This window comes from Maylandia zebra, linkage group LG3 (genome assembly GCF_041146795.1).
Source record: "Maylandia zebra isolate NMK-2024a linkage group LG3, Mzebra_GT3a, whole genome shotgun sequence".
In the NCBI taxonomy this organism is placed as follows: domain Eukaryota; kingdom Metazoa; phylum Chordata; class Actinopteri; order Cichliformes; family Cichlidae; genus Maylandia; species Maylandia zebra.
Genome location: NC_135169.1, coordinates 11,049,514 through 11,067,924, shown reverse-complemented (window position 1 = coordinate 11,067,924; position 18,411 = coordinate 11,049,514). Strand labels below are relative to the sequence as shown.

At 42.1% G+C, this 18,411-nt stretch overlaps 1 protein-coding gene across 1 annotated transcript; it reads left to right on the top strand.

The window, feature by feature from the left end:
• Positions 1-941: 941 nt before the first annotated feature.
• Positions 942-14,193, top strand: LOC106676964 (uncharacterized). The gene is made up of 3 exons (XM_076879469.1): positions 942-2,014; positions 4,080-5,516; positions 12,627-14,193. Exons 1-3 carry the CDS (start codon positions 1,038-1,040, stop codon positions 13,918-13,920), a joined length of 3,708 nt encoding a protein of 1,235 aa, XP_076735584.1. The 5' UTR covers positions 942-1,037; the 3' UTR covers positions 13,921-14,193.
• The last annotated feature ends 4,218 nt before the right edge of the window (positions 14,194-18,411 follow it).

Genomic DNA, 18,411 nt, shown 5'->3' with positions numbered 1-18,411 from the left:
ACTGACAGCCCCTGGATGGTCTGGATCCCTGCTGTGTGTGGATTCATGTTAGAATATCACCACGACTCTGATTTCTGATGCAGCTGCTTTTATTTGGTCAGATTTTCCATCATGTCACAGTCTGACGTTTTAATTTATCTCTTAATTATTTTTCATGTGACTAATTAATGCAGACAAAGCCCTGAATTTCAGTATGAGTGTCTAGTGTTTATTTTGGACTGTGCTCATGATATCAGGCTAACACAGGAGTACCCAGTTTAGTTTCATTTTGTGTTTCTACTTTTCTTTTCGATATAGGCCGTGTTAAGCTGTTCTTGAATGTTCATGAGAAAAAAAGCCTCAAGCTGTGAACTCAGTGATGATGAAATTACTGTGATGTTGTGAAGGATTTGACATGTAGCTGATATCAGTACAGAAGTGTACTCACTTCTGTTCCTGAGCCCAGAGCCAGAGATAAAGATCACAGATGCAGGAACAAACTGCAAGTCTCAGTGGGCGGAGTCAGAACTCCCCATTGTTCATTCGTCTTAACTCGTTCCTCTGAGCACGTTCAAACTTCTATCCACTTTGTTTTTCTTGAAGGTGGAGGTTTGAATCCAGGAGTTCATTCTGAGCTGCTGTAGTTGTCATGCTCATCAGCTTCCCAGTGAACCTTTTTAACCTGTGAGGGTTTCATGGTCTGTTTTCTAAAGAGTTAATTTGTTCTACTCAAACGAGGAAGTGGGAGGAGACGAGGTGGTCAGTGTGTCAGTAGAAACTAAAAAGAAGAAGAGCCTGTTTCTTTGATTTACACCACTCAGTCTTCATACAGAAGGTACAGTTGCCTTTTTTTTCAGTTTCATTTTTGCTTTTTTGTATATTGAACTCTGATGATGATAAATGAGGATTATAGTAACTTTACACTGTGCTAATATTAGCTCTGCTTGTATGTTGCAGTCATGGCGTTGGCTCTGGTGTCTGAGGACAGTCTTCTTTGTCCCGTCTGTCTGAGTGTGTTCACTAAACCTGTGTCGATTCCCTGTGGACACAACTTCTGTATGAACTGTATCACAGAGTACTGGAGCACCCTGTCTGTACTCCAATGTCCACTGTGCAAAGAGATGTTTTACACCAGGCCGTTGCTTCGGGTTAACCCTGTCATTGATGAAATGGCAGAAAAGGTTAAAAAATCTGCTCAAGAAATGTTGTTGAGTTCAGCTGAACGAGCAGGACATGAAGACGTGCTCTGCAGCATCTGTGCAGGGTCCAAGGTCAGCGCCCAGAAGTCCTGTTTAATGTGTTTAGTGTCCTACTGTCAAACACATCTGGAGCCTCATCAGAGGATTTCAGCTTTGAAGAAACACAAGCTGATCGATCCAGTTCAGGACCTGGAGAGCAGAATATGTCGGGATCACGGTGAGCCTTTGGAGCTGATCTGCAGACTGGATCAAATGTTTCTGTGTCAGTCCTGTAAATGCGGTGACCATAAAACACATGAAACAGTGAGTCTGGAGGACGAGGCTGAAATGAGGAAATCCCAGCTGAGATTAGAAAATAACAGCATGGATCAGATGATCCAGGAGCGTGAGCAGAAAATCCAGGAGCTTCAACAGTCAGTGAAGACCAGCAGAAGTAAAGCTGAGGAGGCGTTATCGTACAGCAGGAAGGTGATGACCGCTTTGGTGCAGCACATAAAGACAGAGTTCACCAGACTGTCTGAGGCGATCGAGACGAAGCAGGAAATAAATGAGACGGAGGCAGAAAGCTTTATTGATGAGCTGCAGGCAGAGATTACACACATGAAGAAGAAGAAGCTGCAGTGTCATGAAGCTTCGCTCATCAGAGACCCCTTCAGCTTCCTGGAGAACGTCCTCCCTCTTACCTACAATAAGCCCCAGCTGCAGGACTGGTCTGCTGTGACTGTAACCAGTGACCAGTTTATGATTCAGGAGACCCTGGCCGCGCTGGAGACAAAAGTCAGAGAAGAAGTCAGCATGCTGTGTAATATCAACTTCAGATGTGGGAAACAACAGAGGTATGATCTGAATGTTTTGATGACTTGATCCAGATACGGGTTCTCCTCGAAACACAGTGAGGTCACGCAATCAAAATCAGTCAGTCCCTTCATCTCGACACCCCTTTTTGTACATGAACTTTTGTTTATTTCATAAAAATAAAGAATAGTTTATCTCATATCTGAAAAATCAGTAGTAAACTTTATAAGTATTATACATGGGGTGGCTGTAGCTCAGGAGGTAAAGCAGGTCATCTACTGATCAGAAGGTTAGTGGTTCAATCCCTGGCTCCTCTAGTCTGCATGTCTAGTATCCTTGGGCAAGATACAAACCTCAAATTGCACTCCGATGCATCCATCAGAGTAAGATGTGTAGGAAGCTCTAAGACAGTGCTTGTGAGAATGGCTGTGATTGGGTGAATGTGGCATGTTGTATAGAGCACTTTGAGTACTCCGGGAGAGTAGAAAAGTGCTTTCAGTCCTTTCACCATAAAGAGGTATTACATAATAAAGGGACTGTAGAGAATTCTTGTGTTTGTCTGTTAGAGAAGGAGCTCCGCTGGCTGGTTATTAAATAGTGCAGAGGGTGGTCAGGTTTATGGACTGGTTCTTATACAGCGCTTTACTACTTGACCACTCTAAGTGCTTTATACAACGTTCCTCTTTCACCCATTTAAGCTTTGTTGTTTTTGCTACCTAAGAGCTCACTCTGATTGTAACATCGAAGAGCAACCTGCGGTTCAGCATCTTGCCCGAGGATGCTTTTGGAAGTCCAAATCCTTCTCAGAATTATAATCCAACACATCAATTAAAATCATGATGAGGAGGAGGAATAGAGTCAAATCCAAGTCCAACATGGACGATTTCCGGTGCTGCTGCTGAAATTTCCAACAGTGAACTTCTGGAATCCTTTGAACTGCCCTTCTCGCGGGACACTGGAGACTGACCCAGAATGCCTCCAGACATCCCAATTTACTTTTTAACTTTCAACTCCCCGCACCTCCCTCTCTCTTATATCTAGTCAAACAATCAGGTGTTTAAATAAGATTTACTGACCTTTAGCCCGTCCTTATTATCCTCTCCATCTCTAAGGCAAAGGTTATTCAGCTCACATTTCATTAGCACATTAACATGAGTCCTTTTAATCCAAATACTTTTCTCTTTAAAACTCAATACGTTCAATAAAGGCCCCTTTTTTTACTAAATCACACACTTTAAATGTTGCACATTCAGAGATCTCCTGTGTGCTGTCTCATTCACACACACACGCTCAAAGTCACTCTCAAATAATTTTTACACAGGCTTTCAGCTTGCCTGAGTTAGACCTGCTGTAATTGCCCAACTTTCTGTGAATGGTACTCATGGACAATAATCAATGGTCATGGCAATCATAAACTGACCTCCCAGCCCATTGTTTCTTCAGCAGTGCTGGTTTCAGTCATTATGCAAATGTACTGTTTATAAGATTTGGGGAAAGCTTCAGTCAGCTGAGACTGAAGAAGTCACTTGGACGAGTGACGAAACGTTTCTGTCCAGATGAACAGAATCAATCTACGGGTAATAAATCCATATTTGAATATCAGTTTCTTTTTGAGAGTAGAAGATGACTGATCTCTAACTCAGTTCCTGTGACCTTAAATTGATTATTTATTGATTGATTCCTAACAGACGCAGAGGAGTTTTGATTTATTTTTTTTATCTGTTTGTTTATTTGAAGGTCAACCATGTTTTCGTATTTTATTCAATTTTATTATTGAAGCTTCCCTGTGATATACCTGTTCATTTATATTCCTTCTCACATGAATTATATACATTATTATTATTATTATTATTATTATTAAACTTAGTAAGACGTCTGGCTTCATCTGATTTCTGTATTTTGATCACATAAATGTTGAGTTTTGTCACCATACATGTTTGTGTCTTCAGGTTTTATCTCATTTAAACATCATAGTGTTTGTAAAAGTAAAGTCTGAGCTGTACAGCAGCTGCATCAGTACAGATAACATGATAATCACAGACAGCAGTACTCATAAAGACTTCTGCATTCACTCTGCCCTCTGATTGAAACTCTGCTTTGGTGCAGGACGAGTAACGTCTCAAAATACAAGGACATCATCTCCAGAAGTGATCTGATCAGGTCAGGACCTCCTGCTGTCTACCAGCTGAGAGCAAAGAAACAGAAGTTTGGAACAAGAATGACTGTTGGAGAAAAAAGACAAGACAAGACAGACAGAACCATCTTACTTGTGGGAGAAACAGGAGCAGGAAAATCTACTCTGATCAACGCTCTGGTCAACTACACCATGGGAGTGAAGTGGGAGGATAGAGTCTGGTTTACGATTGTAGAGGAGGAGAAGAAAAGTCAGACATCAGATGTGATGGTGTACGAGATCTTTGGGTTTGAAGATGAAACTCTGCCCTACTCTCTGACCATCATCGATACTCCTGGATATGGAGACATCGAACACGGTGGCATCTTCAGTCACAGATTATTGAACTTGCTGGATGGAGTCCATGAAATTCATGCAGTGGGTCTGGTGATGAAGGCAACAGAGAATCGACTGAGTGATCGACTGATGTATGTCTTTGATTCAGTGATGTCTCTGTTTGGAAAAGATGTGGAGCAAAACATCATAGCTCTGATCACACACTCAGATGGAAGAAAACCTAAAAATGCTTTTAAAGCTCTTGAAGATGCAAAAATTAAATGTGCCAAAAATAAGAAGAATCAGTCTGTTTACTTCTTGTTTAATAACTGCCAGCTTGAAGACGAGGCAGAAAAATACCTGAAACTAAACTTTGAAAGCTCAGAGAGAGGAGTGAGAGGGTTCACAGCTTTCCTGAAAGAAAGTACACCTCTGCAGCCAGAAGTGACCCCTGAAGTGTTAAAGGAAAGAATCAGACTGACAGCCTGCATCCAAAACCTGCAAGAAAGAATCAGATTCACTGAAGTGAAACAGAGAGAGATGAAACAGACTCGGGAAGCTCTGCAGAAGAATGAAGTGGTCACTCCATGTGTTGTTTTTAAACATAAAGAACCTATCAGATCAGAGATGTGTGGGGTGGGGGTTAAAGCAGCTGTCAGCTGTACAGTCTGTGAGGAGAACTGTCACTATCCTGGATGCACGGTGCCCTTAAATCACTGTGAGGTCTTTAGAGATGGTCTCTGCACGTCATGTACCAACAAGTGTCCTGCATCAGTGCATGTGAAAGAAAAGTGGAGATATGTGACCAGGATAAGGAGCGGTCAGAAGAACAAAACACGAACAAAAAAGAAGGACGTTGATTTTCTTGAAAAGGAAATGAAACTGCTGACAGCAGAGAAGTCCCAGTTCCTGGATGAGTCCTACCAGCATGTAGTCAGACTGGAGCAGATCGCTCTGAAAGCTGATTCAGCGTCCACTATTGTCCACTTGGACTTCCTGATTGAGAAGATGAAGGAGAGAGGAGACACAGACAATGTCCAGAAACTGGAGGAGATGAGAAGGAGAGAGGATGAAGGAATTAGAGGAGCTCTGAGGTATGTCAAACTGACAGCACTCACAGAACAGTGACTGGAGTTTATAATTACTAAGTATAAACTAGGTGTTTAATTATCAGAGAAAAGTGTACAGATCAATATCACTGCTGAAACACATCAGTGATAGTTTATCCTGGGTTTATTTCACTCTTAGTGTTCAAACAGTTTCTCTGCTCAGCGTGACACAGTCATAATAAACTACATTTCTGTAATCGATGAAGAGGAGGAAAAAAAAACTGATTCTCATGGCTGGATTTGAATGTTAGCTATGGAAATGTGTCTTTTATCATAAAGAAACTGAAATCAATCAGTGTTTTGTGTGAGAACATGAAAACAAATACAATATAGAGAAATTGACATCTGGTTTAAAGGATGGAGAATTACACAAAACGTCTTATACTGAGGTAAAACTACAATGATGTGCAAAAAATCTTTAGTCCAGCATCTCATCCCCAAACTTTGATGGGCACTTCAAACTTTTCCAGCTGGGAACCATGGCCTCGGACTTGGAGGTGCTGCTCTTATCCCAGCCCCTTCACTAAAGACAGAGGGTTACAGCTGGAGGTTATTGTTCAGTCATGGACTATTTTAGGGGTGGCTGTAGCTCAGGTGGCAGAGCAGGTCAGCCACTAATCAGAAGGTCAGTGGTTCGATCCCAGGCTGCCTCCTGGCTGCATGCCAAATATCCTTGGGCAAGATACTAACCCCGTGTTTGCCTACTGGAGGTGGTCAGAGGGCCCGGTGGCGCCAGTGTCCGGCAGCCTCGCCTCTGTCAGTGCGCCCCAGGGCAGCTGTGGCTACAATGTAGCTTGCCATTGCCAGTGTGTGAATGTGTGTGTGAATGGGTGAATGACTGAATGTAGTGTAAAGCGCTTTGGGGTCCTTAGGGACTAGAAAAGCACTATACAAATGCAGGCCATTTACCATTTACCATTAATGGAAAGATATTTAAAATAATTTTATATAGAGTCCAATCATAAACATAAATGTAAAATATAAATACCATATTTTTTGGACCATAAGGCACACCAGATTATAAGGTGCATTAAGCAAAACAAAATGGTCCGATAAGTCAAACTTCCCTCAACTCATTCTTCTCGCTTCCTCCACTTCTGTACCATTGATCCATTAATGTTGAATTCTCTGGCAGCTGCTCTATTCCCATGTTGTTGCAGTGTATTAATGACTAACCTCGTATTGTGGATGGATTATCTCAGTTGTTCTCCTGACTGACGTTTGGTCCGTTTACAGCATCCCCTTAACCTTTATCGAGTGGAAAAAAGTTAGCGTTCATCCTCCAGCGCCACTGTGCTAATGTTATGCTAACATAGCTGTGTCGCTAGCGATCACGTAGCACATAAATTTATGTACCAGCTAGCCTAACTTCAGTAACCCTACAAATGTCACAGAAAGTGTTTAGTTTTCTGTCTTCATTTATGCTGGAAGTGATAGTGTTACACCTCTGAAAACAGGGAGTGATTTTGACTTGCTTCTCTCATGCAGTCGTTTATTGCAATCAAAATGAACATAAATGTTTCACATTCTGTACTGCTTAATGGCACGTGGTAGAAGGAAAAGCTAAATAATAATGTAACACAGTAAGGGGAATTGTTGAAAAGAATACATCAATGGGCCAATAGGCTCGACTATAGGAGCACAGGGGTGTGTTTAAATGAGACACAGAGACAAGATTTTAACTCAAAAGAACCAGACGACTTTAGTGAAATAAACCATAAGGTTGACAAGCACAGGTTAAAGACACCTTACAATGGTAGAAAGGAAACTTACAAAAATTAAAAGAAGAGTAAAACACATAAACTACTAAGCAATGACTTGGCCAAGTGTTACTTTTGGTTTTCAGTGTTGGGTTTCAATGTTCGGGTTTCAATGTATGGGTTTCAATGCTTGGGTGCACCCTAGTAACCTGACTCCTTAACTCTTATACAAACAGATTACACAAATCCAATGTACATTCAAATGAAAATCTCACACTCTTTTCACATGTGGAGAATTGTTCTACACAATCCAAATAAAAAATGTCCAAGGGGTAAAGTCCAAAAAATTCCCAGGGTTTGAAAGAAAATAGGGGTGAGAGAACGTCAGTCAGTGGTCTCATGTATAACCAGCTGTGTGTGAAAGTGTGAGTGATACAGTCCTACCACACCGCAAGGTGCAGCAGATCATCAAGTGGAAAAGAAGCGAATCTCAGTCTCTCTAAGTCCAGGTGGGAAGGCTCGCCATCTATTTCACCGGAGGAATCCACCTCAGGAACAATTCAGCATACAAAAAAAACCCTGACCTGTCAACAGACAGGGTCAGAAGAGCAATTCAAATATTAATTACCGTACTTTCTGGACAATAGAGCGCACCTGTATATAAGCCGCATCAGCTCTATTTTTAAAAATTTAAAAAAAAAAAGATATACAAGCCGCACCCGGCTATAAGCCGCAGATATCTATGATTAAAAAATAGATATTTACTGCATGTACAGAACAATCTTGTACTGCAAATGTACATGTATGTACCTGAACAGATTCTTTCCGAACAATGCCTTTTAACACGGCAGCAACTTTGCTGATTAAAACAGAACCAAGAGAAAATAACCGCTATTTATTTACCTCCATTTTTCCTGTATTTGAAACCACAAGTCACTTTAATCATCTTCGCTGAAACCCATGAAGTCGTCTTCTTCAGTGTCGGAGTTGAACAGGCTCAGAAGCGCTTCATCACATCTGTCTCCATCAGTCTCGCTCTCCGTGTCACTGTCATCCTCCGGTGAAGTTGGCTCTGAAGGTGCGCCGCTCTGTTCGCGCAGCAGTCCAGCCTTTCGGAACCCATTGGTGATGGTGGATTCTTTCACAGCACTCCACGCTGTTAGGATCCACTGACAGACATCAGAAAAGGATGCTTTTCGCATGCGGCCAGTTTTTGTGAATGACTTTTCACCGCTTGTCATCCAAGTCTCCCACTCAACCCGTAGTGCAGCTTTAAATGCCCGATTTACACTGATGTCCAGTGGCTGCAAAAACTTTGTTGTACCTCCAGGAATCACAGCTGGAATGGAGTTTGTTTTCTTGATCGCTGCTTTCACAGAATCTGTGATGTGGGCCCTCATGCTATCCAAAACAAGCAGTGCTTTTTTCCAGTGAAAAAATCCTCCCGGGCGCTTCCCATAGCACTCCGTTAACCATTCCTTCATTAGACCTTCTATCATCCACCCTTTGGTGTTAACTTTGACCACTATGCTTTTCGGGAGTTGTTCTTTCGGCATAGTTATGCGCTTAAAAATCACCATTGGTGGAAGTTTTTGTCCGGATGCCGTGGATGCCAGAACGCAGGTGAAGTGCGTCCTCTCATGGCCTGTTGTTTTCAACAACATGGATGATGCACCTGTCTTGTTAACGGTCCTGGTCAGAGGCAGATCAAATGTTAAAGGTACTTCATCCATATTGATTATGTCGTCTGGTCCGATGGAGTTTTCTTGTATCTTTTTTTCAACGAATTTGTGGAAGTTTTCAACTTTTTCCTGATAGTCAGGGGGGAGTTGCTGACAGAGAGTGGTCCGATGGACAGGTTTTTACGTTTCATAAATCTGAAACACCATGACGGCCCACCTTTGAAATCTTTAATATTCACTTCGCGGGCGATTGTTTTGGCTTTCAGTCGGATCTGTACAGTGGATACACCTCGGCCACCTGCTCTCTGTGTGTTCACCCATTCCTCCAGGACATTTTCAAGTTCAGGCCACCTGCTTTTATGTCCTCTGAAAGCTTTTCTCGACTTTTGGCATTGCATGAGCTCTTCCCGCTGTCGCCTCCAACATCTCACCATAGACTCATTGACGCTAAGCTTGCGTGCAGCAGCGCGGTTTCCCTCCTGGATAGCAAGATCGATGGCCTTCAACTTAAAACTTGCATCATACGAACTTCTTCGTGTGGTTTCCATGATGAAGGGGCAAGGTATTGAAAATAATTACCAGTTGGTAATTTGTTGTGCGTGTTCTGTCTGCTAAAGAAAAAGTAGTGTATTCTTCTTTGCATTGATTTTTCATCTATCTTGTTTTTTATTCTAATTCTGGTTAGAGTCCCCCTAGTGGTGGAAGAAAAATCCACAGAATAGCCGCACCTTTGTATAAGCCTCATGGCTCAAAACCTAGGAAAAAAGTAGCGGCTTATAGTCCAGAAAGTACGGTATGCTGTTCTAGGTATAATTCACAACTTAGGATTTTGTTGAAATCACATTCAACATCAATTTGCAATTAAAACACTCAAATTTGCAAAAATAAAACATCTCTCTTACACAAACTATGCATTAAACCAAGTAAAGTCAGTGCATATGCGACAATTATTAATCAAACAATTGACATTAATTCAGTTTCTCAACGATAAAATGTGAAACAGACGTGAACTAACTAGACATACAACATGTGCTCACCGATCTCAGTGCATCACGGCCGAAAACAATGGTATGGTTTCTCTCGGTCGGAAAATGCGGGGCTCTAAATAAGGTAACAGGACATTTTGAAGTATGACCAATTCGCGTTTGTCGCGTCTATTGCGTTCGGTGTGAATGCACCGTAAGACTGCAACTCTGCTTCCTGGTCCCAACTCTCCATAGTCATTTTTTTTTTCGGGGGGTTAATAAGTCTGTCGATATTTCTAGAAATGAGAGCTGCTCCATCCAAAGTGGGATGGATGCCGTCTCTCCTAACAAGAAGCCCACATCGTTTCTGGGACACCACTCAGACAGCCAGCAATTTAAGGAGAACATGCGGCTAAACATGTCACTCCTGATTGGGTCTGATTGGGTTACACACCGATTCAATATTGATTTTAGTGACCTCCAATTGACGTAACCGGGTGTCATTACTGCCGACGTGAATTATAATTTTACTGAATTTACGTTTACCCTTAGCCAGCAGTTTTAAATTTCATTCAATGTCACCTGCTCTGGCCCCTGGAAGACAATTGACTATGGTTGCCGGTGTCTCTAGCGTCACATGTCTGAGAACAGAATCACCAATTACCAGAGTTTGACCCCCGGCGGGTGTGTCGCCGAGTGGGGAAAAACGGTTAGACACATGAACGGGTTGGTGGTGTACCTGGGGCTTCTGTTTAGGACTATGCTTCCTCCTCACCGTCACCCAGCCGCCCTCTTTCCCCAGCTGCTTGGGAACAGCTAGCGGGGCCTACGCTATCTTCGGCTGCACCAGCTACAGTGGCCTGGCTAGCTACGGGTGAATGAAGGGTGCGAAGCCGAGTCTCCATATCTGTAATCCTGGCCTCCAGAGCTGCAAATATGCTACATTTGTTACAGATATCATTACTGCTAAAGGAGGCTGAGGAGTAACTAAACATCTGACACAATGAGCAGGAAAGTGCAGGAGGGACTGGGACTCTCTAAATCTGGGACTCTTCACCATTGACCCTTAGAACTGAAGAAGCTTCTCAGATGAGAGAGGAAATGTCTTCAAGTAACTTAAAGAAGTCCAGACGCTTTTCTTTGCAAACTCCTTTGACTATGATGACCTGGATGACTGAGAACCTTCACAGACTTATATAAAAGTTTTTAGTTAAACTGCTCTGCAGATAAGCTACTGTGTGTTGGAACAGGAACAGGAAGTGATACTCTACCTCTCCTGCCGTTAGCTTATTGGACATTATACAGTATAACACTGGGGCTCAAACAACTGAGGTTGTTTTGTATCTATGTGCACAAAACAACTGTAATATAATGCTTCTAAAGCTTACAAGACATAGAAGGGCTACCTATTAAATATATTAACAATGTACAGATTGTAAATTTATCAACTTTTAAACACTTTTACCTGAAAACAAGGGGAAAAGAATCACGAGATTTTTGATCATTTAGACTTGCTTCACTCATGCAGTTGTTTATTGCAATGAGGAAAGCGCACGAAAGCCCCCTTGTCAGAATGGAGACACTACCAATCAATCCCAGAAAAGGCTTACTAGCCGATCAGTGATGTGCAGATGGCATCTCTCTTGAATAAAATGAGAACCATTGGTGTAACATGAAAAAACTTGTCAACAATTTCTTTACTGTATTTACATTATTTTTATCCTTATATCAACTAAGATGAATTAGTATTAACTGTATAACCCTTTTACTTTCAGTAGTCTTTCAACCTGTCACAATAGCAGAGCTTTATGTTTTAATGTTTTCAGAAATCTCTCAGTGAGAACATCGTATATCATGTTTAGGTGGAAACTAGTGAGCTAACTTCTTGCTAGCTTCTAACTCAGTTAGCTTTAATAAATTCTGTTTTCATGGATGCCTGGATGTTAAACTTATTTGTTACACCTGGTAAAGCAGCAACGCTGATCATTTTATTAAAGATGAAAGAATTTAGACAGTTTTAACTCTCAGTGATGCTGCAGTGTTTGTTTGACTTTCGGACCTGAAGAGACGGAGTTTAGGACCCAGATTACTCCGCGACGCTCCTGACAACGGTATCCGTAACGCGCCAACAATCCATCAAGCAGTGCAGCTTTGTACCTTACCAAAGTCGTACTTAAACACTTTTTGACAGATTTTTGAGGGCCATGTACCACATAAAATTGGTTCAAGGTCAGTAAACACAACCAGAATTCATACATAAGGCGCACTGATGATTTTTGAGAAATTAAAGGATTTTAACTGCTCCTTATAGTATAGAAAATACGGTAAATAAAAATAAAATAAATAAATATAAAGTTTCACTTTCTCTACTTTGATGCCAGATGTTTAAATCTGCATAGAAAATCACCCCAATATTCTAATACTTACAATAAAAACTAAAAATGAAATTAAAACTGTATGAATCCAGGGCAGCAACAGCTGTGGCTCACCCAGATGATGTCATGCCAACCCAATCAAAGGTTGAGGGAAAATAAAAGTATAATTAAAAAGTAGCAGTGTGACCACTAATGCTTTGGTAGAGCAGACAAAAAAAAAGAATCTATTTGGACAAAATAAAAAAAGGTTTAATTTTATGTGACCTTAGATTCTGAGCAGAAAAGCCTCAGCTCAGTTTTCAATGTTAAACAATAGGAACCTGTTCATAATGTTTGCATGTGTACTGAAGACATTCTATGCTTTTCTGTGCAGGATCAGTTTGATCTCATCACCACATGAAGACATCGTCTCAGACAGTTTTCTCATCAGGTCAGGACCTCCTGCTGTCTACCAGCTGAGAGCAAAGAAACAGAAGACTGGAACTCTGACAAGAATGACTGTTGGAGAAAAACGTCCAAACAAGCCGAACAGAACCATCTTACTGGTGGGAGAAACAGGAGCAGGAAAATCTACTCTGATCAACGCTCTGCTCAACTACACCATGGGAGTGAAGTGGGAGGATGAAGTCTGGTTTATGATCGCAGAGGAGGAGAGAAGAAGTCAGACATCAGATGTGATCGTGTACGAGATCTTTGGTTTTGAAGATGAAACTCTTCCCTACTCTCTGACCATCATCAATACTCCTGGATATGGAGACACCAGAGGGATCGAACATGATGACACCATCAGTTACAGATTATTGGACTTGTTTCAATCAGACGATGGAGTCCATGAAGTTCATGCAGTGGGTCTGGTGATGAAGGCGAGTGTGAATCGACTGAGTGAGCCATTGAGGTACGTCTTTGATTCAGTGATGTCTCTGTTTGGAAAAGATGTGGAGAAAAACATTGTAGCTCTGATCACACACTCAGATGGAAGCAGACCTGAAAACCCTCTTCAAGCTCTTGAAGCTGCAAACATTAAATGTGCCAAAAATGAGGACAGTCAGCCTGTTCACTTCCTGTTTAATAACTGCCAGCTTGAAGAGCGAATGGAGGAAAACACAATTTTTAGAAATTCATGGGAACTTACACAGACAAACATGGATCATTTGACAGATTTGTTGGGAAAATCGAATCCTCAGAAACTGGTGAAAACAGCCGAAGTGTTAAATGAACGAATAAGACTGAAAGCCTGCATCCAAAACCTGGAAGACAGAATCGAGCTGGCTGAACTGAAACAGACAGAAATCAGACAGATCCGAGAAGCTCTGAAGCAGACAAATCACAGAAGTAAAATGGAAATTGAGAAAATATTGAGTCTTTTGGAAAATCTTGAAAAGGAAATGAAAGTGCTGACAGCAGAAAAGGAAAAGTGGCTAAGTGACTCCTACCAGCATGCTGTCAGACTGGAGGAAATCGCTCTGAAAGCTGATTCAGCATCCACTGTTGTGCACTTGGACTTCCTGATTGAGAAGATGAAGGAGGAAGGAGACACGGAGAAGGTCCAGAAACTGGAGGAGATGAGGAGAGAGGATGGAGGAACCAAAGAATCACAGAGGTACAAACTTGGTCAAACAACATCAGCTAGCAAAAACATTGGGAGACCCTCCCTCTGGTATAAGTGAAACATGTAAAGAAGCATCAGGCAGCTGTGTAGATTGCTTTTTTTCCCTGATACTGCTTTATGCTACATGTTCAGATGTACACCATGTGGTTGTTGTTGTGGACACGAGGGAATATCAAGTATACTTTCATATTTTATCCAGTTATTAAAAAATATAAATTCTCATTTATAAAAAAACCCCTTTCAGTTATTGCTTTTTCTTTATTAATATACCTGTATTTCACAAAGATACCTGTACTTATGTAACAGCATATAACAAATATCACTACATAAATAAAACATTGTTATTGTGCAGAGCAGGTCTGAGCTGTCTCAAACTGTACGACTGAATCTCGTTAGAAGTTCATAGGTTAGAAGTTTGTAGGTCACGATGCAGGTTCTCACACTATACGGCCCGATGCTCTGATGCGACCTGAGTGCTCACACTGTGTGTCCATAACATGAAGGTTATAACCAGTGTTGGTCAAGTTACTTTAAAAAAGTAATCAGTAACTAAACTTTCAGCCCAATTCTACTTTTTCTGCATCATCATCATACAAAATGTAATCAAATGGAAAAGTCTCTTTTTAACTTGTTTTATTAGTTTTAATCTTTTAACTTTATGCATCAAGCAAAAATGTAATTATCTGCAACATTCTCTGACTTGAATAAATTAGTTTAACATTTAAACCTATTTTCTGCACATTCCAGCACATAAAATAAAATATTTTTTGTGTTTACACTCACTCTTTCAAATAGATGCAAGTAAAACACAGCAGAACATAAATAAAGTCAAAGACTCAGCGGTCCTGTTGCTCTATTTTCACCTGTAAAGCAGGAGTGGGGTAGGCGGAGGTTTACCCTGGTGCAGGTGTGCTGCAGTGGTCAGTGGAAGAATCCGCGAGTTTCTCTGTGAGTTTCCCATTACGTCGTAGCTACTCGGTGCTTGTTTGGAAGTTTAGGGGTTTTTTCGCTGTAAAAAGAAGTTTTCTTCCCACGCACAGCGGACACTAATGTTTTTGTCACTTTTTATGGAATCAAACTCAAAGTAAGGTCAGTACTTCCACGCTTTAAACGCTGCACGCTCATACTCTCTCCTGCACTCGATATATGATCCACTGTTGATCTGCACACAGCTGTTGTCACGAACGTCGCACTCGCTTACGTCATGAGACATTCTCGCAAAAAATCACGGTTTTAGTAACGCAGTAACGCAGCGTTCCTACGGGAAAGTAACGGTAATCTAATTACCGTTTTTGCGATAGTAATCCCTTACTTTACTCGTTACTTGAAAAAAGTAATCGGATTACAGTAACGCGTTACTGCCCATCTCTGGTTATAACACAAAATCTGTCTCTTTCACTCACACAGACACTCATCACCATCATCAACTTTGCTAAATTGCTAATGAAAAACATTGACCAGGCAGCTGTGACTGAGCAGCAACGTCCATCCAACTATTTTCACAGTTGTTGTGGTCGTGGTTGTGATGGCTGATCAATCAGTTTGATCTGTTTGATTATTGATCGGTGATGTCAGACTGGAGTCAGTGTGATGTTGTTGTTGTGTGTTTGAGACTTTTAGTCTCATGGTCTCTGCTGCCGTAGATCCTCTGAACTGTGTCAGAGGTCTCACTCTGGAGGAAACTCTCAGCACTTTCCAGCAGCTCCTCCATCATGGAGGACGTTCCCTCACTGTAACAGGTGGAGGAGAGGAAGCACAGGTGGATCCTCTGAGGAAGAGGAGCATTCCTACAAACCACATGATCACATGACCAGAGGGGCGTGGCCTTCAGTGGTAGTAATAAAGGAACAGATTTGAAGGCTCCAACAAAGCAGACCTGTGATCACTTTGACTCAGTATGATGGATTGTTTGGATTTGTCTTTGTTTCTCTGGCTTTTCTTGTGTGTCTGTGTGTCTTTGTATGTTGGATGGAGTCATGTGACCTGCCCAGGGACGACACATGAGCAGCTCAAATCTGCAGGTTTCCATCTTCTGTTTTTATCCTGATGTCCATGAACATGAACTCTGTCCCTGTCAGATAAATCCAGATAAAAACAGCCGGTTACATTAAATCTGATCCAGTGTTGTTCTTCTTCTGTGGTGTTTGTGATGGAGCAGCTGCTCCTGATGTGTGTGAAGATGAAACCTGGGCTCCTGCAGCTTTCTTTGCTACAGAAAGTTACATTTAAGATGTTTAATGTCACATACAATGAAGTTTAGGACTCATTTAAACCAGCATGAACTAACAGTTGTACAAGGAAAGGGAAATAAATGAGATGGAGACTTGGAGGGCCACACATCTGTACCCTCATACATCTGCACTGAGAGTGTAGCAACAACAAAGACTGTGAAAGTGTTCCCAAAGCAGAAGCCATGGCTCAACAGTGAGGTGCAAGCTCTACTGAGAGCAGCGCCTTCAGATCAGGAGACCAACAAACCTACAAAGAGGCGTCTAATCTAAAGGCATCAAAGAATCCAAACGCAGATTCAAACAGCGCATCGAGGAACACTTTAACACAAACCACTCCAGAAACATGTGGCACACAATCGCAGGACAATCGCACACAAACAAACTCCCCGCACATCACCTCACCTGACACCATAAAGCAGTTCTTCATGACCAACAAAACAGTGACACCAACACCTATCCTGCCGTTACAGAGAGGGACGACGCCCCCATCCAGCTGGAGCAGCATCAGGTCAGAGCCACACTGTGCCGAGTCTATGCGAGGAAAGCAGCTGGTGCTGACGGTGCAGCCGGTGGAGAGCTTAAAGCATGTGCAGACCAACTAGCAGAGGTTTTCACCACCAACTTCAACCTGCTACAGTCTGTAGAAGGCCAACAGGTGGACAGAGGACGCCATAATTACAGCTCTTCACACAACCCTCACACATCTGGACAGTAGGAAACACGTACGTGAGAATGCTGTTTGTGGACTTTACCTCTGACTTCTTTTCCTGAACCAGACCCTGCAGGATCCACCTGAGGATCCCAGTCCTGGACCCTGTTTGTAACCAGGAGGATCCCAGGCCTGATTATTGCTGATGTGTTATAAATATTCTTGTTTTATTCTCATTAAATAAATATGTGTATAAATATGTGGACTCATGTTTCAGTCCTCGACGTTGATGCTTGTTTGAAAGGACACAGATGGACCTTGTCTCCTTCTTTCCTTCCTTTTTGTGTCCTAAGTGCTTCATCTGCTGCTCTTCACTCTGTTACTTTGGACTGATTTCACTCACACTTTGTTTCCATGGTTTCTTTGCGTCACGCTGACAGCACGTGAACAACACGACATGTTTGATCTCAAAGAAGGAGCAGCATCCTCTCTCCACCCTGTTTCTCCATCTTCTACAACACCTGATTCATTCCAGTTTCTCTGCTTTCACTTTGATTCCTGAGCGTCTGTGATGAACACACTATCAGCATCACTGACATGTTTCATCATTTAAAAACACTTCCTGTCACTGTGGTGGTTACAGTGACATCATGCAGTTTGTGCTTTGACCTCCAGAGGGCGACAAATCAGCACAGACAGAGAGCTCCATTCAAACTTTGCTGCCATCAGGAATAATTCTTCAAATATAATCATCAGTGTTTGAGCAGCTATGATATCAGGGACAATCTAGACATGTGTGACAATACTGAACATGTCACATGACACACCTTAGACATCATGTGATCCACTCTCAGTCTGCACTTTCAGTCATGACTTCAACAGGTTGAAATGAGCTTGGAAGAAACATTCAGTGATTGCATTTGATTTCAGAGCCCTGCTGTTCCCCATCTGCCCTGTAGGTGGCCTCAGTGTGTTCCCACTGTTTCCAATCACCTGACCCGTCCTCCATCAGCACACCTGGTTTCTGCTCATCCTTCTTCATGTACAAGTGAAGACAGAAAGTGTGGCTGGATCTGTAGACTGGAAACAGAAACTCATGTGAATATTTGTAGTATAAAAAGGTTTGTTCCAAACAGAGTAAGAAGTCTGGATTGCCTATATGTCAAAGGAGCTTACAAAGAAAAGCGTCTGGACTTCTTTTAGTTACTTGAAGATGTTTCACCTCTCATCCAAGAAGCTTCTTCAGTTCTAAGGTCAAATGGTGGGGAGTCCCAGATATTAACCTAGTGGGAGTAACCCCCCACAGAGGGACAAAAGGACCCCTTGATGATCCTCTAATCGCCTGAGCCAAGGTGTGAAACTGGGTGTGGGTCCCAATCAGCCAGAGTTTCGGGTGAGTTCATTGTGAAACCTGGCCCCACCTTATGATAAGGTGGCCCCACACCTTGGTGGGGGCCAGGCCAGATGTCAAACTAAGGATGTCAAACTAAGGAAAAGACCAACAGCTAAACTAAACTGGGAAAAGCTAGAGCTAAACATGCAAACTATGACAAATACATGAACCTGAGCAGGAGCGGGAAGATATGAGAAATCCAGATATGTGGCAAGATAAACAGACGACCTGACACTAAATAAAGGGTGGAGGGTAATGAGGGAAATGAGAACACCT

What these genes read in the sequence shown, in the direction of transcription:
- LOC106676964 (XM_076879469.1), top strand. Translation starts at nt 1,038, where the DNA reads ATGAACTGTATCACAGAGTACTGGAGCACCCTGTCTGTACTCCAATGT. An exon ending in AGATGTGGGAAACAACAGAG is followed by an intron (nt 2,015 to 4,079) that starts GTATGATCTGAA and finishes GCTTTGGTGCAG; the next exon opens with GACGAGTAACGTCTCAAAAT. An exon ending in GGAATTAGAGGAGCTCTGAG is followed by an intron (nt 5,517 to 12,626) that starts GTATGTCAAACT and finishes TTTTCTGTGCAG; the next exon opens with GATCAGTTTGATCTCATCAC.